Source organism: Strix aluco, chromosome 5 (genome assembly GCF_031877795.1).
Source record: "Strix aluco isolate bStrAlu1 chromosome 5, bStrAlu1.hap1, whole genome shotgun sequence".
Classification (NCBI taxonomy): domain Eukaryota; kingdom Metazoa; phylum Chordata; class Aves; order Strigiformes; family Strigidae; genus Strix; species Strix aluco.
Genome location: NC_133935.1, coordinates 17,476,495 through 17,498,751, shown reverse-complemented (window position 1 = coordinate 17,498,751; position 22,257 = coordinate 17,476,495). Strand labels below are relative to the sequence as shown.

At 46.0% G+C, this 22,257-nt stretch overlaps 1 protein-coding gene across 2 annotated transcripts in view; it reads left to right on the top strand.

Annotated features, from left to right (window-relative positions):
* TMTC1 (transmembrane O-mannosyltransferase targeting cadherins 1) overlaps window positions 1–14,195 on the top strand; it is a 185,248-nt gene extending 171,053 nt beyond the window's left edge. For both annotated transcript variants that reach the window (XM_074826225.1, XM_074826224.1), the window contains 7 exons: window positions 2,025–2,127; window positions 5,142–5,277; window positions 6,053–6,197; window positions 6,326–6,463; window positions 6,854–6,976; window positions 8,052–8,129; window positions 8,873–14,195. In XM_074826225.1, coding sequence (XP_074682326.1) covers window positions 2,025–2,127; window positions 5,142–5,277; window positions 6,053–6,197; window positions 6,326–6,463; window positions 6,854–6,976; window positions 8,052–8,129; window positions 8,873–9,013 — 864 coding nt within the window. In that variant the 3' untranslated portion in view covers window positions 9,014–14,195. The remainder of the gene's footprint in view (window positions 1–2,024; window positions 2,128–5,141; window positions 5,278–6,052; window positions 6,198–6,325; window positions 6,464–6,853; window positions 6,977–8,051; window positions 8,130–8,872) is intronic.
* Window positions 14,196–22,257: the final 8,062 nt, after the last annotated feature.

The following is a 22,257-nucleotide window of genomic DNA, read 5'->3' as shown; positions in this document are numbered from 1 at the left end:
ATCAAGCCTTGATGAATTTACAGCATTTCTCTCAAGAAGAGGAGAGTCTGTGAGGGAGAAAGCTCTGGCACAAAAAGCTGGTCCCACCCTTCCCAATTTCTGACTGCACTTCATGCAAACGGTTTGTTAGAGAAATCATCCCAGACTCTGCACTGAGCCTGAGGCATGCAGGGTCAGGATGTTAGGTGCCAAAAAAGCAATGCAACAATGATAAAAATGCCAGAAGTGCTCTGTATTGGTGAGTGTGAATGTTTTGACATGGGACACTGCTAGTCCAGTTTAACAGAGGCTCTCTATGCTTTAAAGTTTATGATCAGTAAATAAAGTGAAGAAAACTGACATACATGCACACAATGACACATTCCTTGAAAATTAAAATCAGAGGAAAAGAAACTAATACAAAAATCTTTGAAAATATGCTTGTTAATGTCTTGGTGACACAGATGCTTTTTCAAAAAAAATTGCTCTTCATTTTAGTCAATTCTGACGATTGCCACACTTTTCCTGACCCCGCAGGATAATGATGTCAGATTCACATAAATATATCCAAAATGTCCAAACTTAAGCACTTTTTAAAAATGTGTTTCTATGTTTTATCACACCCTATCTTTTCTGCTGGCTGACCTTTATCATGTAAATGTGAAAGCACTTAACCATGGCAAACCGTGTGCTTTCATCAAGTCATACTCTTCCAATCCGATTAATCCCAGCTCTCCCATTCTGAAATAGGAGGTGAGAAAGGAGTCCACACATTTAAGCAGCTACAGAGCAAAAGCTGCCATCAGGTACACCCTGTAAATCCAGAGAAAGCCCTGGAGGCTCTGGGACTTGAGGAGAGGAAAGTCCATAGCTGGGAATGGACTGACCTCTTATTTCAATGTGGATTCAGCTCCTAAACAGGAGATCTGCCTTAGTGGCTCCAGGCCTTCCTCAGCAGAGACCTGGATGGCTGATTTCACTTGGGAGCATCATCAGAAGGCTGTGGAGTTTGTTGCTGTAGGGCTGTGCCACACCCTGGAAGGGGAAAAATTGAAAAAAAGGTGTTTGGTGCTGGAGGCTTGCCTGACACCCCTGTGCACTGTGCTTGTCTCTGCTGTTCACAGCCTCCTTCCATAAATACACCCAACAGCAAAGCTCTGAGGTTAGGCGGGGAGGAAGAGCTAGGGAGCATGCAGGCAGTGGGCATGCACTGGCTGGATGGAGGGAAATGGAAGCCTTACTAAGATGCTATTTGATCGAAACAAGATGCCTTATTTTCATTTCAGGACCAGGTTGCCCATAGCTCAGTAGAGCACAGCCAGTGGGACATTTTCCATAGGCAGGGTGTTCCCAAAGAAAAGGTCTTTATTTTCCAGTCAGGCTCAGCACCAACAAACCCTCTTGAAGTCTATGCAAAATGTAAGAGCTCAGCGCATCTGGGAATCAGCGCAGTGGCATCCCATCAATCCCAGTGAGCTACATCTTACGCATTGACAACGCCTGGTTTCAATCTGAATCTGTCAGATTTTTCCCACTCTTTCATTGCCCCCATCCTCCTCCAGCTTCACTCATCCCCCTGCACAAGCTCCCCATCCCCCAGCCATCACACACTCCAAGCTTTCATTCCTTGTATTTTCCCCACTGCTTAGGGACTGAACAGCAGAGCTCCAGAGGGGAAAAGTTAGCCAGCGAGATGATCATTAAACAAATAAATTAAAATATTATCAGATCCCAGATGACAGAACCAACACGACCCCTGAGGCTTGCTGACGTTGAACAGGAGCCACCTTTTCCAGCTGTTCTTTTTGTTTCACATGTAGCTCCAATTGCAAATGTATGGGAGAAAGCTGTCTGAATCTCTGGGGTACCAGATGGCAGCTATATTGCATCCATGCCATGGGGTAAAATTTTGGCCTCCTAGAAGGTGGAGTGGGCTGGCACCCTGAGCTGCTCATGCAACAAGGTAGTTGTCACAAAATGCAGGTATGTGGCAGATGGTCCTGACACCCTTTCCGCCAGGCTAAGAAATCTCCTTCTCTTTTAAGGAACGGCTTAAGGAAGCAGAGGAGGTCTATAAGGCTGGCATAGAGAATTGTCCAGAGAGCTCCGATCTGCATAACAACTACGGTGTTTTTTTGGTTGATACTGGTAAGTGAGAAGGAGCAAGGGACTCTCCCTCTCTGCCTTATTTGCTTTGATTTGTTTTATTCAGCAGTACACATCCAAAAGGGCATCAAAAGCTTCCAAAGCAATAGATGTGCCTCCACTGTAGCTTGGAAATAAATATCCCTGCGCTGCTGGAATGGCAGAGCATCCTGAAATTTGAAATCAATGCAGGCACTGTGCGGCAGTGGCATTCAGCCTGGGTTTTTCCTTCAGTGTTTCTCACCATCTTCACACAGGCAGTTGTCCTTTTCGATTTGAGCTGGGCAGCACCCTGACAATACTGCCATTTCTTTGGGAAAGCATGGCCACATCAGACCAAATCCCAGGCACACAAGTAGATCATTATGGTCTTTGGAGCCCTTGTAGCTCTACTTGGTGACAAAGCAGCTCTTTGACTGTAAAGGCTGAGTGCCACCACTATAAAAACAAACATGGCTTTTAAACAACAGTCATCTGTGAAAACAAAACCTAAGATACTCTGGGGTGAATTGATTTCTCAGGAGCTCTGCAATGACATCCAAAGCTTTTCTTTTCTGGGCTCCTGGTTCCCGTCCAACTTCCCTGGACTCAGGCACTTCCTGGCATCCACACAACAACAAAAGATGCTGCTGTAATTGCCGCCTTTTGTTGACAGCTTTATAAGCAAGGCCAAGTTAGACAAATGTCTAGTGGAAACCAAACTACTGTCTCACTTTGGTCCCTCCAGAACAGAGCTGAGACTCAGTGATGAAATATTGTAGGCTTAAAGTGCGTGGTTGCTACCCATTCTGCCCCTTTCACACTGTGCCCGGCTCCAGTAGTGCTTGGGAAGAAAGGACGATGGTGTCTGCTTGTCAGTCTGCAGCTGGCTGTCCTACCTCTGAGCTGACGCTCAGCCATTGCTCTTGTGTAGTACAGTGTGAAATAAATACAAAGCCAAAATGAGTGTTTGTAATAGAAGAAGGCGTCATGGCATTAGCGACAGAGGTTGAGGTTCTGAATTTGTGCCCTGGCAAAATTCAAACTTGCAAATAATAAAAATTTCTCAGTAATTTCATTCTGACGTTGTACTCATCTTTGCTTGCCAACCCAGATAAACTGCCCTATTCTTCCCAAAAATTGTGGTTCAATCACAGTGCAGTGCACTTTCTATTTCTTGCACTTGTGTATTCTGCCAAAGTCAAAACGAACTTTTTCTGGTTTACTTCTACACTTCTCTGCACACAAACAACAGGAAAAAAACCCTACTGACTTTTAATACTTTAGGCACAATGTGTAAATAACCCTCCTGGAGACACGGCAGGGTGTGAAGGAAGTGGCTGGTAGTGAGCCCATCACAGGCTGCGCTCTTCGCCGGCAGGCGCGGGGAGATGCTGTGAAGCACCACGCCAATTAGCTTGTAGGGTTTTGTGCAACAAGCCTCCAGCAAGTGTCAACACTGGGGAGCCATAACTCTAGACAGCTCTGCAGTGGTCATAGACACTCAATGTGTTTCCCCTAACGATGCGCATTACCCCTGCATGTTGAGCAGGGGAGGCACTGGGTGACTTACGGACTGAGGTGCATGCCCAGCTGCTTCCCAGGATGTTTTGTGGATATGATTTTCAAAAACATCTGCCTGCTCAGTGGTGGGAGAAGATCGAGGCTGCTGCTGGATGTTTTGAAAAAGTCCTATCCTGAAAGATTCGTTGTTGGCTTTGGATGAATCTTAAGTGCTTCTACATCTCCCTGCAGATGTCCCTCCTCTCTCCTGTAAAGGGGATGCTGAGAAGCGTCGATGTTGCTTTTATGTTGCATAGGTAGTCTCAGGAAAACCAAACTAGATTTGAAAAGCTATGAAAACAAAATTCCCACGGCAGCATATGTTCAGTGCCCCAACGCATGCAGGCTGTTTTCAAGTTCTGCTTTCCAGCTAGAAATGGAATTAAACACATTGTAAAGTGATTTGGTTTAAAAAATGCCAATACTCAAAAGCTTTGTTGGTGGACAAAGCTCCATGAGTATCGGTTTTCATCAGGAGATTATCTGGTCTAGAGTGTGCAAACCGATTAAATGAGCACTGGGGTAAAAAATACAATATTTGTATTGCTGAAATGTGAACTCATTTATTAATTATTAATTTATTTAGTAGGTAGTCAGCAGACCCTGCCTGAGGAAAGCACTGCAAGAGCCTTCTTGAGGAAAGACATTATTTAGATAAAGGAAAACACACTATTTGGGCTAGTGGTCTGGCACCTTTCTTTTTGCAGGGTGTTGTATTTTGTCGTGGTGCTTGGTGATGTCATGGGCTGCGGGACCTCGCACTGGTAGACGTTTTCACACAGCGAAGCAGTGCCACCCAATGGCTCCTCAGCAACTCAGAGATGGTGCCTGTGTGCTCCAAAATAGGCACCTGGACACCTCTGGTCTGGGATTTATTGCCTCGAGGTGGGAATTAGCTGGTCACTGGCAGCTACTCCCAGTCCTGCTGAGCAATGCACAGAGATTGAGCAGGGCCAGTGTGACAGAGGTGGAGGGAGTAGTCTCTGTTTGGAAAGGGCTGAAACTATTTGCAGCTTTGGTGGGGTTGTGGGGAATACTGGGTGGCTTGTTCTCCATGTCTCCATTGCCTGTCTCTCCAGTGAGCCAGGGTGGAAAGATGCTCTTCCAGGAGGTGGGGGATGTGCCCCAGCCCTCTTTCTGGGGTGGGCACTGTCCTTAGCATGTGGGGTGCATCCCCCCTGCAGCATGATAGGAGATTGCTTTCAGTCAGCCGTTGTCTTCTGGTGACTGTACCCTCGACTTCCAAAAGCCCACCCCAAAAAAAATCTGTTTCTTAGGATCATCTCTGGATACCGAAGCTTAAATCTTAATTTGGACAGCACTTTTTTAATCTGTAGAAAGGCTGAGGTAGGATTTCTCAAAATGGTTCCCACGCACAGAGCAATAGCTGAAAGGAAACTCAGAGCATTACTGCGTGCTGAATTTGCGACAGGATTTTTCTGATGCATCAGTTCAATAGCTGTTTTCCTCTACAGGGGCTCCCGAGCAAGCCGTGTCCCACTACAGGCAGGCCATCCGCCTGAGCCCTGCTCACCACGTGGCCATGGTGAATCTGGGCAGGCTTCACCGCTCCTTGGGGCAGAACAAAGAGGCGGAAGCATGGTACAAGCGGTAAGGATTTGGGGTGGGAGACAGAGGTTTCCCTCCTCCCCCTGTACAGCTTGTCTCTGCTAAAGAGCCTCCAATATCTGAATCTGTCAGTGCATGTTTGGGTTTCCTCCCCCTTCCTTCTCCATCTCTTTGAAATCAGATTTACCTTTGCTTATTTGGCTGGTTTTGGGGAGTTCTTGGACAGGCAGCACAGACTCAGGCAATGTTGACTTCCCTGGACCATTCCCAAGCCCCCAGGATGGACACACTGCTGCTTTTGACTGGAGGATGCTCTAACAAGAAAAATCAGAGGTTTCTTGGTGGCATGAGCAGGTTGTCAGCATGATTCCTACCCTGCTCGAAGCTGGTCTGTGGGTGCCACACCAGTAACAGCCGTAACTGCTGCACAGCCCAGCACTGTGGCACCATCAGGAACTCTGGCCCTTCCCAGCAGTGTGCCAGTAGGCAGGCTCTGACTCCCAGTATGCAGCAGGGTGGACTGGGGTGTTGGGGGGTTGCCTCCTTTTTGGCATTCAGATTTGTGCTGACACTCCCCAGGTTCTGCCACCATCAGCCATCCCACCCCTGCTGCATGCTCATGTGCACTTTGGAGGTAGCCCTCTCCCCTTCCCAGCTGGCCAGGGGGATTGCTGCTTTGGGCACGCTCATCGCTCCTTGGGACCTTAAATTCGGGCTTTCCAGGGTGGGATGAGCAGGGTTCAGAGCTTCGCTACACCTTGCTCTTCCACTTTGATCCCCACACCACTTGGAGGCATCTTTCCTTCTCAAATTCCAGGGCACTGAAGGTATCCCGGAAGGCGGAAATCTTGTCCCCACTTGGGGCTCTGTATTACAACACGGGACGGTATGAAGAAGCGTTGCAGGTGTACAGAGAAGCAGCATCACTGCAGCCTTCAAACAAAGAGATCCGACTGGCACTGGTGAGTGTGGGGCGAGCTCAGCCAGGGCAAGGCCACAAAAGCAGAGCACCATCCGCTGGGTGCAGCATCATGTATTAAAGAGGGTTGAGCTTTTTGAGATCATAACCCTTTATAATGTGGCTCCGTAGGCACAGGTTTTAGCAATGATGGGGCAGACAAAGGAAGCTGAAAAGATGACAAACCATATACTCAACGAGGATGCGGAGTGTCTGGAGTGCTACCGCCTTCTGTCAGCCATCTACAGCAAGCAGGAGCACTATGCCAAGGTACTGTGGTCATGGGACATGCTTGTCCTGAGGGCTCACACACAGAGCTCAGGTTGAATTTTACACTTCGCCTCTCCAGAGACATGTCACATGCCTTAGTGCATATCCAGTAGATTTTTTTTTTCACTAAAATCTTGTGTTTATCTAGGTACTGGGACTGAAACTAAGCAGTGTGGTTTTCTTACCACTTACTTCTCCTGCTGCTGTCAGCCCCACTTCCCATCAGCCACGGGCATCTAAAAAACTCATTTCCACGTGTGTTAACAGTGTCAGGCAAACAAGGGAAGGAGGAAGATGGCTCTTATGCTGAGAGGTCCTAGTGCTGAGGAGAGCATGAAAAGTGGAAGGGTGCAAATTATGGTAACACAGTGTCCTCTTGCTTTTTCACAGGCACTTGAAGCTATAGAAAAAGCTCTTCAGCTAAAACCAAAGGATCCAAAAGTCATATCAGAGCTCTTTTTCACTAAAGGAAACCAGCTAAGAGAACAGAATCTCCTTGACAAGGCTTTCGAGGTATGACTGCTGTAAGCCCTATGGATAGTTTTGTAGCTTAAAAGATAGAGTTAGCTCATTGCATCTAATACTCCCTGGTGCGTGCACCCTGGCTGTTGGCCTTGGGAGCTCAGCAGTTCACCAGTGGTACAGCTAAAGCTATGGGGCAGCTAACTTTGCCAGACTTAGTTGTGACTTTTTTCCTCATTCCTGTGTGGAAATACAGCTCCCTGCTCTGAGAGGTTAAGTACAGAATCGTGGTGGGATTATGGAGAAGCCTAGGCTTTTTCTCACTGACCAGACCCTTGGTGCATCCAGCCCCTCTTGCTGGCGATGGCCAACTCCAAGTGGCTCAGCTGGAAGCTTGGGGACCTGTGAGAGCCTACCATGTTGTAATATCTCACCTTATTACCTAATAACTGAGAGATTGGCTTATCCTGTGGAGCAGGAGGCTTGATAGCTCAGAAATTATGTTAGTGTTAATAATGGCATGGAATATTACTGGGACAGTTCTGATTATTCTCAATATACCTAGAGATTTCTAATCCTGATTTGAATCCTTTTCTGTTGTGACACCATAAAAACAGTGCTGTTTGACAGAGTCCAGAAGGTCCTTGTTGCTGCTTCTCCCATGCACAGTGGCAGAATCAGGGGAGGAGGGATAGCACTGCCCTCAGGCCCTTGTGAAACCTCCATGCAAGTGGCCGCACTGCAGTCTGCTGCCAGCTCCAAGTTAAAGCCTTGCAGACAAGGAGCATCACAGCCCACACAGGGCCTGTGGTTGGCAGGGACCTGCCCAAGGAAATGACCCCAGTGGTGCAGGGTGGCAGAGAGGGTTGCAGGGGCTGATGTGGCTCCTCATACGGTGCTGTGGGCAGGGAAACCCTGCGAGATGAGCCCAGCGGTGAAGCAGTATGTTATTGCATTTGCTGTAAAGAAACTGAAATTCAGCTTATGCATTGTATATGAGAAGAATTTGAAATTATCTTTTAAATGGATTCAGAAGGAGAGGAAACTTTGTTTCTTTTTCCCCTCCAGCACTGGTTTTGTTTGAAGAGTCAGACTCTTAACCTAAAAATGTTTCATATTTATGTAGAGCTATAAACGGGCTGTGGAGCTCAACCCAGACCAAGCGCAGGCCTGGATGAATATGGGAGGCATTGAGCACATCAAGGTATGACAATTTTGCTTTTCCTTAAGCTGTCAAGTGCAGAGACTACTACTCAGGACAGAAAGCTACATTTGTTTCAGACTGCCAAGAGGTGCATGTTTAAGAACAGTTGAGTGTCCCTGACATATTTTATCCAAAAAGGAGGAAAGTCTGCCCACCCCAACTAGAATTTTCCAACCAGGTTGCTTGGGAATATGTATCCTGTAATGTAAATCTCGTGTTTTAAGAGGGCAGGCTGCAAGGAACAACCTACCATCTCTAAAGTTTTCCTGCTTCAATTGTTGACCTACCTTAGAAAAATGTCACCGTGAGTCGACTTTTAAGATTCCTCTCCACCTAATTAATTTAAGATGTCTAATGCAGAGTACTGGCATGAGATTATGGAAATAGACAGCCTGCCCTGTGGTTGCTTATCTTTTTGAATACTTTAGCATATCATTATGATTTGGGACTTAAGGAGTCACATTGTGTGATATCCTCAAGCTATCCTATTGCTGAGTAAAATTAACTCTTCTGGTACAATGTAACAGAAAAATGTAAATCTACTTCTTGCCATGTATGTTTGATCAGATTTAGGCTAATGGCAGTCAGTGATCCATTTCATAATGAAGAAGTATTCCTGTTACCTAACAATACCAAGTTTTATATACTCTTTTTCCTTTGAATTATGGTCTTCACCATTCCCAATGAATGAACTTTCTATGTCAGGGAATGTGAATGTGATTTGTCACTCATTTTCTTTGTAGGGGAGCTATGTCACTGCCCGTGGCTACTATGAGAAAGCCTTACAGCTGGTTCCAAACAGCAAGTTGCTGAAGGAGAATCTGGCCAAACTGGATCGCTTGGAGAAACGGTTTCAGGAAGTCCAGGAGAAAGACCAAACATAGCATTCAGTCACCAGTGGAAAGAAACTCATGGCCCTTGGAGAAGAGTGTGGTGGAAGCCTATTGCTCGAAGTGATGCTGAAGGAACTTTGACAGGACTCAGAATTACGGAAGGCAAATTTTGAATGCATGCTTATGTTTGACCAAAGTTACAGGAGACACACTTGGCTCCTGTGGGACATGCTGGAGAATGAAGGAAAACCTTCCTTTAATCAAGATTTATGTTTAGGCTGAACCCATTTTAATCACACTGGGAGTATGGGTGGGACACGTACCTTCGATATCTTGGTTATCACTGGGGAAACCATGAGAACAAAGCACTCATCCATTGCAGCAGGGGTGAAGTAGCCCCTCCTGTTACTCAACACAGGCCAACCTCGTCCACATAAAGTATCACTGATGGGCTTCATTGCAAGTGCTGCCAGGTCCTTCTGAGCCAGGAAAGATGGTCATAACAGTCACATAAAAAGGTTTCAAGGGGTTAATGTTGAGGAAGTGGTGGCCACTTTTACAGCTCTAAATGTGGCTTGAAAATTATTCTAAACAAAGGGAAAATGGTATCTGAATATCACCCCAGAAGGTTGATTCTACAAGTAGAACAAATGATCCTTTGAGGGAAAACCTCACCTGAATGTTTTACTCATAAGATAGTAATTTTGTAGTAATTCAGGTTCATGATGTCAGTATTGTCAAATATCATATGGCTTTACCCTTTGCCCTCTCTCTCCAGGCCAAATAATTATTACTGTGAAAACAATGGAAGCATCCAAAGGCAATGGGAAGCTCTCGGAATATTTGTCCTCCTGTCCAGTCCCCAGTAGAAAAAACAAACAACTGATCTGATCAATATAGGAGGTAAAGTAAAGCCACAGAAAGATTAGGGAAGATTTCCTAGCCTGGAAAGGTACTAAGGAGGCTTTTTTATGGGTTTGCAGGGACAAAGCCCATTTATCATGCTGATAACACTGACAAAACACTTTGTCAAAGTGTTCTCACCCCCTCCCCCAAAAGATACAGAAAATGACCTATAGCTGATCAGTCATAAATCTATATTTTTAAATACTGAAGTGGGAAAACAAATTCTCTTCAGAATTGGGGCTTTTATTTTTGAGCTTTATTTATTTAACTTATAATAATCAAATAATTAATATATTTTCTCTGTTTTATACAAATTGGGCAGTATCCTTCGCAGCCAGCCACATGGCTGGGCATTTTGACTTGTATTGTCTGAAGTTATAAAAATGCAGTACCACCAAGTCATGCTTGAATAACTCCCCCTAATGATGTTTTTAAAGCAAATGGCTGCAGAGCACATTGGACTATGCTGTCACTGCAATAACAGCATTTCTTCTGCTTCCACCAGGGTTTGTACCAGTTCACAGAGAGCATTAGTGGGATCGGGCCTGGTGCCACTGCCTTTTGGTTTGGACATCAGGGTAGGTCATCAGTTTGTTCTTCTTGCAACAGGAAACCACCATAAAAGTAGTTGTATTTGAGCTTGATTGTGGCCAGTCCCTGGAGAAGAGCAGCCCAGGGTTCGGCATTATTAGTAAAGGACAGTTCAGATTATGTATGTGATGACTTGATACAGGTCTGTCAGGAAAAGTCTGTGTGGCAATGACCCATGTGGCACCTGGGTTTAGTTGGTGCTGACCATGGCACCTCAACAAGCTCCAAATTCACTCAGTGTGATGGGACAGCTGTGTGCTAGTAGCTCTGCCAGCTTCATTTAAAAAGCTCAGTGTCTAGCTGCTACTGGTGGTCAGATTACTGACAAATTATTAACATGACTCCAACTGCATTTGGAGCTCAGAGGGAGTGCAGGCTGGTGCAGATGTCTGCCCTGTCAGGCCTTGTGGACCCACTAGAGCCATGGCAGTGTGCCCACTGAGACGAGGCTGGACTTGGGAGATACTGGTCCCCCCTGGCCGAGGAGACTGGCCAGTGCCTATACAGCTGGGCAGGGGTGGGAGAGAGAGACCATTGGTGGGAGAGGGTGGTGACACATATTTATGGGCTCTCTCCCTTCGAACCAGCTTCCCCAGGGAGCAGCTAGGACCAAAATAGCAAGTCTTTTGCTAGTGAATTTTCCCTTCTCCCCCCAGCCCAAGCAGCCTACTTTGCTTTCTGGAGCTGAGGGCAGGCTTGAGGTCCTGGGCCTGGGTCAGCAACCCTTGTCTTTTCACAGGATTTTTATGGCCATGGACTTGCTGACCTGACATTTCTGCATGTCCCAGTGCAGGCGCTCCACTGAATGCCATGCATATAGTAGCTTTGCACAGCCCTGGTGCTGCCAGAATGCCCAGGAGGAGATGGGGTCACACCAGCAGAGTCCTGTGAGATGGAGAAACCAAAGCTTAAATGGCTTCTGAGGGCACTTGGTTCCCCAGTGTGCGTTGCAAAGTTGCAGGTGGTTCATTACTGGGGTATTCAGAGGTATCTGGACCATAAAGCTCTCTGCCTCTCCCCGAGGTGAGCCTGCCTTTGGAGTGGCTTCACCAGAGCCTCGTGTGCCCAGGCTGGATGGCTATCTGCAGCTGGCAGAGTGGTGTTTGGTACAGCCCCCGACAGCAGTGCCATGCAAAGCCCCTCGCGGAGGAGGCATCTGCAGAATGCTCTGAGAGCTAGCCGAAGCACATGTGATAGGGGTGGGGGGAGATACCTCTCATTTAAAAACATGTATCAGCTATAAACTTTGTCTCATAAAGATATATTAAATAAATACTATATATTCTACAAGCCCCATAGCAGTGTGGCTTTAAATTGTGGCCAATGAAACATATTTTTTCAAATATAGAAGTTGTATTTTTTATATCAGTGCTTCATGAGAGGGAAGACTTGGTTTTGTGTTTTTAACTTTGGCTTAAATCTTAGTTTGTCTTTCCTGAGAGACCTGGTAGAAATGATTGTCTTGTTCTTGTCCTAGAACCTGATCAATGCCATCTTGACCTCCTAAAACCAGTGCACCTGTAAAAGTATAATATAGCTTTGGGTGCCCCCCTCCCAGATCCTGGAGAAGGATTACCATTTTTGCAACACTGTCTTACTTAGAAAATAACGTAGAAAGATGAAACCATCCTCCCGGAGAGGGAGGCGGTTTGGTTGGAAGGCATGGCGTATGTTCATCCACTTGCCTGAATTAGGCAGGTAACATATCCATGGAGTTTAATCCCAGTTGAACTGGATTATGTTTATATGCCGAAATGCCAACTCTCCACATTTTGGAGCTGGGTTTATGGTAGTTATGGAGAGAGGAGGGCTCAGTAATGAACCCCGCTTTCCTGAACCAGCACTTTATACCCCATCTATGCAGGATGATAGTCTGCAAACTGGCAGCATGTTTGGAGAGCAATTCAGACCTTGAGCTACCAAAGCAGTTAAACCCTTGTGAAGTTTTGAGCTGACTCCCTGTCTCGTTGGCGTCCATGCTGAAACGCTGTGTTTGTTCAGGACATTAATCTTGTGAAAGGTTTATTGGCGACGAAGAAGAAGAAGAATGGAGTATGATATGAAATGGGTTACCTCCACCAAAACGGTATGCTATTGTGAAAGATAAATCGAGTGACTTACCTTGTGATAAACTGGATATTATCCTAATTAATCATAGGAAATGTCCTCTTCCTCTAGCATTGCACAGCTTCTAAAATAATGAGTTATAAATACGTTGTTTTCTGCCAACTCCAGAGCTCAGCATGGTTAGCAGAGATTACAAATTAATAAATGGCTGAAGCGCTCTACCTGGTGGGGGAGAGTTCATGCTCTCTGGAAGTTGCATTGACTAAACCTCAGTGCTTACCAATATTAAAGTGGAGCATTAACGCGAAGCTGGTTAGACAGGACTTTCGTGTACTCACTGTGCATTTTAATACTAAATGAAAAACATAATAATTGTGTTGCTTTTTCCTTTTCCCACGAATAATATTTTCAGCTGATGGATTTTGTTTTATTTTATTGCTTATTTGAAGTCCAGCATTCTTTGCTTCCATTCCTTTTCCATCCCCCAGGATAAATGATGCAGTGGGGGACATTTTCTCTCTCTCATAGACGCCTTGGACTAGGTTTTCCTACAAATGTGCAAGCAACTTGTTTTGCCCAAACAGTAAGTGAATGCAGCAGTGCAAATGGCCTTCATTCCAGAGATCTTGATGAGGATGGGGTGGGGGTGTGTGTGCATGCATGCACATGGGTGGAAGAAGTCGTAAGTCAAAAAAATCCAAAATGAAGGGCCTAACTTGCAGGAGAGGCTGGACACCCCTAAAACTGTCTAAAAAACTATGAAAGCTTCTTAATAGTTATAGAAATGAGGCCAAATATAGTGTACAGTATTTGGTAAAAGAAGACAACTGTAATTCTAATTTTAATAATTAGGCCATTTAGAATATAATTGTATGATCTTTTGCCCCACTTGTCCCCCAACTCAGTGAAAGAGTTGGTATATGCTTAAGTCTCCTCAATCCGTATGTGATTAAGTTGACCAAGTGCTCAATTTCTATCTTTCATATATGCAATTATGCACAATCTTTGGAAAAAATTAGCCCTTAGAGGGCTTTTTTTCCCCAACCTTCAGTCTCTTGCAGCAATTTCAAAATGCAGCATTTTGCTTTCATGTACATTTAAACCTAGCAGCAAAAAAAAAAAAAAAAAAAAGGAAAAAAAAGCGCTTGGCATTCACTAGTGTTTCAATGTGGCAAAGTTGCTTCAGGTAATCTTGATAACCTTGTGCAAAAGTTCATTGCCATGTTTGTACTGACTTGCTGAAATTTTTTTCTTCTGGAAAATACCCCCTGTGGTATCCTCTGTAAAATTTATGGCTTCTACAACTGTATTAATGTAGAAATCTCTGCCTGAAGTGGATGTCACGCTGCGTGTTCCTGTCATGCGGGAGTTGTTTGCATTGCCTGTTGTTCATATGGTTCTTATTTCTGTATCTAATTTTTTTTAATCAGTTGTGCATATCTTTTTTAAAAAAAACCAAGAAAACAGCCCGTGGATTAGAAATCTTTTAAAAATAAATTCACACTTAGCAGCAACTGGATGTATGTCAGTGGTACAGGAATTTGCAAAGTTTTTTCTTTTTTCACTGTGGGATTTATGGCTAGATTTCACATAAAGGAGTTATGCTCAAAGTCTTTGCAGAAGAAAATGTATGTAAATGTCTATTTTATATAAAAAGTAAGAAAAGTAAGTGGCATGTCTGGTTTTGTTCTCTTGGCTATGGGGTCAGTCTGTTCCTTAGTATCAACTATGAACAAGCTCTTCTGGAGGTGGAAGGACCAAAGTTTCTTACTCCACTTGACTTACATTTTACTGTCCAAGGAGTCCCAGTGATTGCTCATGTATGAGCAACTATGCATCTCATGTATTTGAGTCTGGCCATATAAAAATATTGAAGCAGGCACTTTTTGCAGCCTGAGCATGAGAAAGGATGTGGGTTGGTGCTTACACGATCTTGATGATTGGACATGTTATACTGACAGGAGCTCTTCATGTCAGGCTTTATACATCTGTCAGGAATGTGTTAAACAGAGTGCAAAGAGAAAAACAGAACAGAAAGGAAAAAGAAACTAATTTTGTTCTAATTTTCTTCTTCCTGGCAGACATTCCCAGATGCTCCTGCATGCTCCCAGGGCCTGGGTTCACTCAGAGGATTGTGATGGTGATAAACACCTCCACTGAAAATAGACCTGAAAGAGAATCAAAAGCCCTGAACACAACCCCATAGTGTTTTTTGTCATCTTGGTGTGTGCAAAACCCTCTGTAGCATGTAGGGGAATTGCACACTCACTTTGAAATCAGCCCATACACCCCTGAAGCTCTTCTGGATCCCGACAGTGCAGGGTTTCTTAGTGGAGCTTGCTCTTGCAGTATGTGAATGACATCTCTCCCTGTAAAAAAGGTCAAATCATTTTCATCCTTATGGCAGCTACTTCAGGCTCTCTGTAAGCCCCGTGTATTGCTTCACAGGTGAGAAGCTGCTGGAGGTTTCAGGCAGATCTCTTGGTGTCCTCTGGGAAGGAAGAAGCGGCACACCACCATGCCTTATAAAGGTGCTCCCCCTGGCCCGCTTGGGCGAGGAGAGACCACGGGGTGAGGAATTCAGCTGGACTCACCTTTGCCTGTGCTAACCCTCCTCTGCAAAAGAATGAGATTTGTTTCAAACTGCAAGGGCTAAGGCAGCTCAGGGCTGGTGGCCGGTGGTGAGAGGGGACATTGGATCCTGACACTGTCCCTGTGAGGAGTGGGCAGCCAACTACAAACAGGAGCGACCACGGAGCCAGTGACTCCAGTGAGACATGGCTGGAGAGCCTCCAAACCCACCTGAGTTGCAGTCCTGCAGCCTCACCTGCCAAAACTGATCTGCTCCTCATCTATTAAACGGGCTTATTAGCTGGGAGGAGAGTTGTTTTTCCTGTGCACAGCAGAGCATAGCCTGGAATCTAGCACAGGGTGCTTTCCTTGAGCCATGGAAGGAGCAGAACTCTGCTTGCTGCTGGTGCCCCTTTTTGCTCCATGTGGTGAGTCCTGTGTGGAGGCTGCAGCAGTGAGCACTGGTGTTACCTGCTCTTTTAAGGTACCAAATAAGTGAATGTTCCCAGTCAGTTTTCACAAATCATGCCAGGGCTTGGTGTCCTTGCCCCTGGTGAGTGATTTTGGGCTGCCCTTGCTGTAGCTCTGCTGGGACTGGAAGCCTTTCCTACCCTCTCCATCTAAGTGCTGCTCACCACAGCCCTTTTCTTGGCTGCTGTGGCAAGTGAGCCATTCCACATGCAGGCTGTTGAGCTGTGGTGTGGTCCCTTGGCTGTGCAAGAAAGAGAAATAGCTTGGTCCTGCTGAGCTTGCTAAGTGGTGACCCTGGGACACTCAGGTCAGAAAAGTGTCTAGGAGAGCAATGAATGGCAGTATGTTCTCAAATCCCTCTTGCACATCCTCCTGCAGTGGCTACTGTGTAACTCCCTGTCTGGCCTGCTTCCACACCCATGTGAAAATTTCTCCTAGGGAATGCTTGTAGATAAGAGAGGGAAATAAGCACAGGGCAGGCTGCAAAGGGGGTCAAGTTGGGCAGAAGAATGGTGATCTTCAGAGCTACTTGCTCCTGGTAATGAAAGTAGTGCTAAAAATATCTGCCCAGCTGAGGCGAGAGATGGTATAATCAGTTAGCTGCACTCCCATCCTGCTCAGATATGATGCTGGTCCTTCTGCTGCTGCTATTTCTCTCCCCACTTAAGGGAATGGTGTTTTCTCCATCATTTACCTCCCTGATAAAGTCTATTTATTTTCTACTTCATTAGTAGACTTGCTGCTATAGCAATAATCACCACAGTCTCTTGTTGGAAAAACTACTCAGCAGCAAGGGCTAGGGAGAGCTTGGTCCAGGTCAATGGCTTAGAAAATTGTGTCCGATTTTGTGACTGAGGTTTCTGCAGTAGTCAAATGCTTTGAGGCCAGAGAGTGCCCTGGGAATATGATAAAATGCTATTAAAAAGGGGGAGAGAAAGAGAGGCTCAGCTGAACAGATCAGCAAGGAGCTCAGTTAACCCCTCTAGAGCCAGGTATGCTTCAGAGTTGTGCAAGGATCCCTACAACCTTGGGGGGAGAGTCCCTCTTGTTGTCGCTGAGTTCTTGGGGTGGTTGGCCATCCAGGTAGAGGAGAAACATGCAGGCTTCTCAGTTCACTGGCACTCAGATAGGTGGTGTGAGAGATTGGTGGGCTTTCTAATGCCTGTTGCTCTGATGGGAAGATTAAGCAAGTAGCATTGCCTTCAAGCCTACACAGAGGACATAGGCCCCAAAGTCAGAGAGGGCTGGAGTAGTGTCATTGTAAGAGTTGTTAACATTTTGGATCCAGACTCAAAGTGAATTATTCCAGGCTCTTGCCAGGGAAAACATGGTGCGAGTACCTCCTAAATCATAAGCATTATATTGCTTATGTTTGCATGGCTGGGAACTGAACTCTTATCCCAGCCTTGGTTTGGGAGAGGCAGGGGACCCCTCCTGTTGGCATGAGAAACACATTTGACAGGAGTGATTAACAGAGTGATTTTTAGCTGGTGCAGACACGGGCCAGCTGAAGGAGTGGAGGAAGAACTGCTGTCTTCTTGGCAAAGGAGCCAGAAGCCTGGTGCTATCTCTCTCCCACAATCACCCAGTCTGGAGAAGCAGACCCCCAGTATGAGAAGTTGCAGTCAGTTCCTTTTCTTTGTGTCCCAGGTATTTGAGATCACTCCTTCTGTGTGATCTTTGCTGTGATGATCATGTTCCAGAGCTGACCCAGGGGAGCAGCACACCCCTTTCTGCTCACGCAGCATGGGGTCTGGCAGGCCGGTCAATGTGTGCATCATTCCCTGCTGTGCAAGTACTGGTGGGGTTTTCCCTAGAAAACGTAAATGTGATTGCCATGAATTTATCTCAAACTGCACAGTTCAATGAGCATCTAAAACTTAATCAGACACAGCCATCCCCAAGTCAAACTTTAGCCATGGTCATAGTACACCTTTCTAAGGCACAATCAGTGCCAAAAGTAACGGAAAAAAACTCTGTCTCCTTGCAATGTGTTTCAGACCAAAGCCAAGACTGTGTGCTGGGCCACCTCAGTTCAGAGACAAGATCTTTCCTGATAACTTAACTTTCTCAGGTTAAGTGCCACAGGACACTCAGGTATGGAATTTTTGAAATAATAAACTTTGGATAAAGTCAGGGGGCATCATTACAATCACTTGTTACTTAATTTTGTAAGTCTCAGATGCATTTCATTAAGAATAATTAGGCTACTGGATGAAATCTAAATTTCCTTTTCTTATGACTGCATTCACACATCATCAAAATGCCTCACAGGAGACCTCAGCTTTGCACACATCAGCATCTTATCAAGAAATGCAGTTTCCATGTGTTTTCATTTATCTCCATATAATTGCCTTCAGCTTGGAGCTCAGTCTGGAGTCAGGAAAGCTGGGACACCCGGGGTTTGTCCTATTAATTCCCTACCTGCCAGAAGAGCCTAGGGTGATACATTTGAGCATGTGGGGAGGGGGAGGTGGCTCACTGCAAAACACTCTTGTTTCTGTCTTCTGTGTAGGCCTGAAGTGTGGACTTCATCCCGTTGACCTGAAGAGCTCAAAGGGTGCTCTGCTGCTGGGATTCTTCTCTCAAATTGTTGGAAGGAGAGTTGGTGCCTGGGTGGTAGCCCTGACAGGTCTGTGTTCCAGTGTGCTGCCTTCCTTCTGGGGAAGGGGGAGGAGAGGCAGCAGCAAAATCTCTCTTTTGTCCTCAAGTCACTGAATGCTGCTCACTCAGGAGTGGAAGTTGGTCTAAAAGTCTCTCTCGTCCAGCTTCCCAGGCTGACCCCCCTCCCATACTGGGAGGGAATGAGTTGATCTAATGGTTAAGATAAAATCTCTGGCTGGTGTGAGCTAACACAGATGCAGAGCTTTTGTGGCATGTACTAGCTGAGGATTTCCTTGGGTTTATGGTGTGGAAAGAGGTTGCAGAGGTCAGAAGGGAGGATGCCTCCCTGGTCCCCTGCTGCAGAGGAAAGTTACCTTGTCTGGTGGCTTGTGTTCACATAAGGAAAAGCACTGAGCAATGATTGTGGGATGATGCCTTACAAGTAACTGAACAGGACATGACTCTATTTAGAAAAGTACCACTTGTTTGCATGTTGCCAGAGCAAACACTGGTACCTGCAACAAAAGAGTATTTGCCACCTGCTCCCCTTCAAAACCCAGGCCCTGCACATGCAGCAGCTTGAAAATGTATGCAGGTAGTAGCATGAAGTGCAGGAAGGCACAGGAGGGGGTGGTGTAGGGAGAGTATAGGGTGCTGGGGTCAGGGGGATGGAGCCTCTGGACCCCTGGCTAACATCAAGCCCTGGAGAAGCTTGTGCAGCAGCAAGAGGAGTGAGATGTCTGTCTGGTCCCCTCTGTTTCAGGATGCTCCAGGGTCTCATTCCTCTTATGCACCACTGGGGCTGAAGGTGGCTGTCAAGGGTCAGCCACAGCTTAGAAATTACTTTCCTCAGCTAGAGGCAACAAGGCATCCCACACACTAATACTGGGAGGAAAAAGTTGTTTTCTGAGCTGGGATGATCTTTGTTATTTCACGTTTTGTGAGGAAACAGGAGTCACCTTGTCTCAAAATGTATCTGACCCTTTCTTTGAAGGTGTCCTTCAGACTGGGCCATTTCCATTTCTGTGGTGGCAGTCTGGTCCAAGAAGACATGGTTATTACAGCTGCTCATTGCGTAGTCAACGTAGACCCATAAATCAGCCTCACCCCCTCACTCGTTCTTGAGCCTCTTGCAGCAAAAGTTCCCCTTAGGACAGGGGGAATGCTCTGGCCCAGGTGTGTGATCCCCAGTTAGGGAGGGAAATGGCCACCCTGGGGCTGAGCAGGGCCAGTCCTCTGACACAGTCAGATCTGTGGGAAGTGTCACTCCAGAGCCATGGATCCTTGAGCAACTTGTGCACCCTCCAGCACCCTGCTTGCTCCTTATTGGGTCTCTGCATGTTTCTCCCCAAAACCTGTGGAGAGGGCTCCCCCACTCAGGGAGCATGCAAATCAAATTAATCTGTTGTGTTCGGTGCTCAAGAGCTCTGTGAGGTGTGGGAAGCCCTGGGAAGAGATCAGGGTGTGGAAATCTCCATGTTACCACAGTTCTTCCAAATGTCTAAATCATTAATTTTAAAGGCTTTGTCTTTAAAAGACCCTGCTCACCTAAGCTAACATCCAGAGAAGCAATTCTGAGGTAAAAGGGGAAGCACTGCAGCTTCCTGGTAAAAGCAGCCTTGGCAACTGTCCTGTTGTTCCTAGCAGTCACTTTGGCTTCTGTACTTTTAATGCAAGACCAGCTTCACAGGCCATGCTAAAGACCTCTTAATGGGCAGGGACAGTAATATAAGCAGCCACTTTGCCAGGCCTTTTATAATCCATTATAATGTAATTGCAGACCAGTCAGCTTCACATCTGTTTCTTGCTCAACTTGAGCATAATTTTTGAAGACTAACATTGAATAATGAGAAAGTTGCTATGGTATAAAAATTTCAATGTGCAAGATTAACCTTGATAATGAGGCACCTCCTTATTTCTCTATTCCGTGCAAAACTAGCCAGTGCTTTTACTGTCCACTGTTATGCTGCCAGTGCTGCTCCTATGTTTCTATTACTGCAGTGTTTGCATTGCCAGACAATCCCGGTATCAGACATTGCTGGGAAGTACGGAAACTTTCCAGTTCCAGTAAACAGCCTCCTGGGATTAAAGCTGAGATGTGCCATTAGTGGGTCTGTTACTTATGGCTGGTAGTGATTAGAAAAAGAGAGGAAGGGTTTCCCTGAGTGGGAGGGAAAAAATTTTTTTAAAAAAATCTTAATTTACTAGAAACCATTGAAGCAAAGGCTTAGGTTGAACCCCCACACCTTGATTCAAAATGCTTGGGGCCACACACTTCAGGGCAAGCAGCCATAATAGTGTGTGCCTACCAGCCACCTCCAGCCAGGCTGCCCAAGACTTGCCACCAGAGTGCTAACTCACAGCAGTTGAACTTTTGTGAAGGGGTGCAATCCCGTGGAGGTTAGAGAAGAGATTGAGGGCAAGAGTTTAAGAAAAAACAAAACACATATAAGGCTACGAGAAATCAGTGATAAATAGGCTTCAAAGGTCTTGCCTGCGCACTGGGGTTTCTTGGATTCTCAAGTGAACATAGTCTGGAGAGAAAAGGCAGTTGCTTCAGGTCTGGGTTTTGTTGCGATTCAGTAATAGTTCAGGCAGACCTTTAATCAGCTCTAAGTGCAAAGATCCTGAGAGGGGCTTGCTGCTGGGTGGTGCCCTGTGCTGTGAGAGTTGGTAACAGGAAACTATGATAGCCAAAACACAGACAAGTTGCACAGCTCCTGCGGGCATCTCTTGCAATGCCCCAGTACCAAGCAGAGCAAAGAACCCACTTCATGTCTCCCACTGAGTGCAAAACTGTCCCACCCTGCACCCCAGAGCACTTGCTGGGTCCCCAGAAGAGTAAACTCCTTTGCTAAAGATCTGGTTTGCTAAAGATCTGGTTTGCTAGAGATAGGATCTACTGCCCATCTATTTATTGGGTAACTCTGCTCTGATAGTGTAGCTATCTACCTAATTGCTAGAAGAAATACTGAATGGTGTTTTGGCTCTGCTGGAGCTGATTGCTCTAAGTTTAACTCTGCATTATATTGCTTATAAAATATGCAGAAAAACCATAATGGGCATACACTTGTCTAGTGTTAATTTAAACTACATATAGCTGCCTAAAATCATCATAAAGCTCTCGGATGTAGGCCTCTGCTCATCTCCTAAATGCACTGATAACAAAAATAGAAAGGAGGATTTATAGGGCCAAAATGACTTGGAAATTAGTTCCCATTGCTTTTAAGGCTTCTCATGTACCTTTTAGGATCCCAGACTGCAGGTAGCAAGGGCTGAGCTTGATGTTTCAAGGCCAAAACCAGCACAGGGATTCTGAGTCCCAAGGTGAAAGATGAACGGTCCTTTTCCCTGTACTGAGCTGGCAGCAGTAAAATCTGCCAGCACCTCCCCTGGCCTCCCAACAGCTCTGTGGTGCCCAGGTATGAACAGTGGCTTGATGGATAGCAGATGAAATAAGAAACCTATTTATCCACTTAAATGCAAGTCCAGCTTTTCCACCTGGAGGTCAGGGAATCCTCTGTGTTGCTGCTAATGTGAAATCAGCCTGACTGAAAGCCCTGTTACTGAAGGGCAGGCCCAGTTCCCAGGGCAGGAGCACGCTGTGGGGTTGCAGGCTCAGTGTCAGTGTGGGAACTTGCAGGAGATGGTTTGCTTTGTGGTGGCAGCCTCTTTCCTCATCAACCTGGCATTGGTTTTTTTCCCACCAGAAAACTCCTGAAGAGCCTGGTGGTGATCGTGGAGGAGCATCACCTCCAGCAGGTGGACAGGCAGGAGCAGAGCATCCCTGTCTCTGGTGTCATTGTCCACCCCACGTTCAACTGGCTACACTACATGGACTGCAACATGCATGGCTCTGCTGCATCTGCAGCACCCAGCCCGGTACCGTAAGTGAGAGCCCAAGGGGATGAGATATTGCTGCAGGAGGCTGCTTTATGCTGGCAAAGTCCTCATCGGATGAGTTGGTCCAGAAAAAACATCCCTCTTCCTTCCCTTCTCATGCTCTCTAAGATAGATAGAGAGCATGTCCCCACAGTTACGCCTTTAATTCTTATCAAAGTAACACAATTGGGTTAATTCTTGTC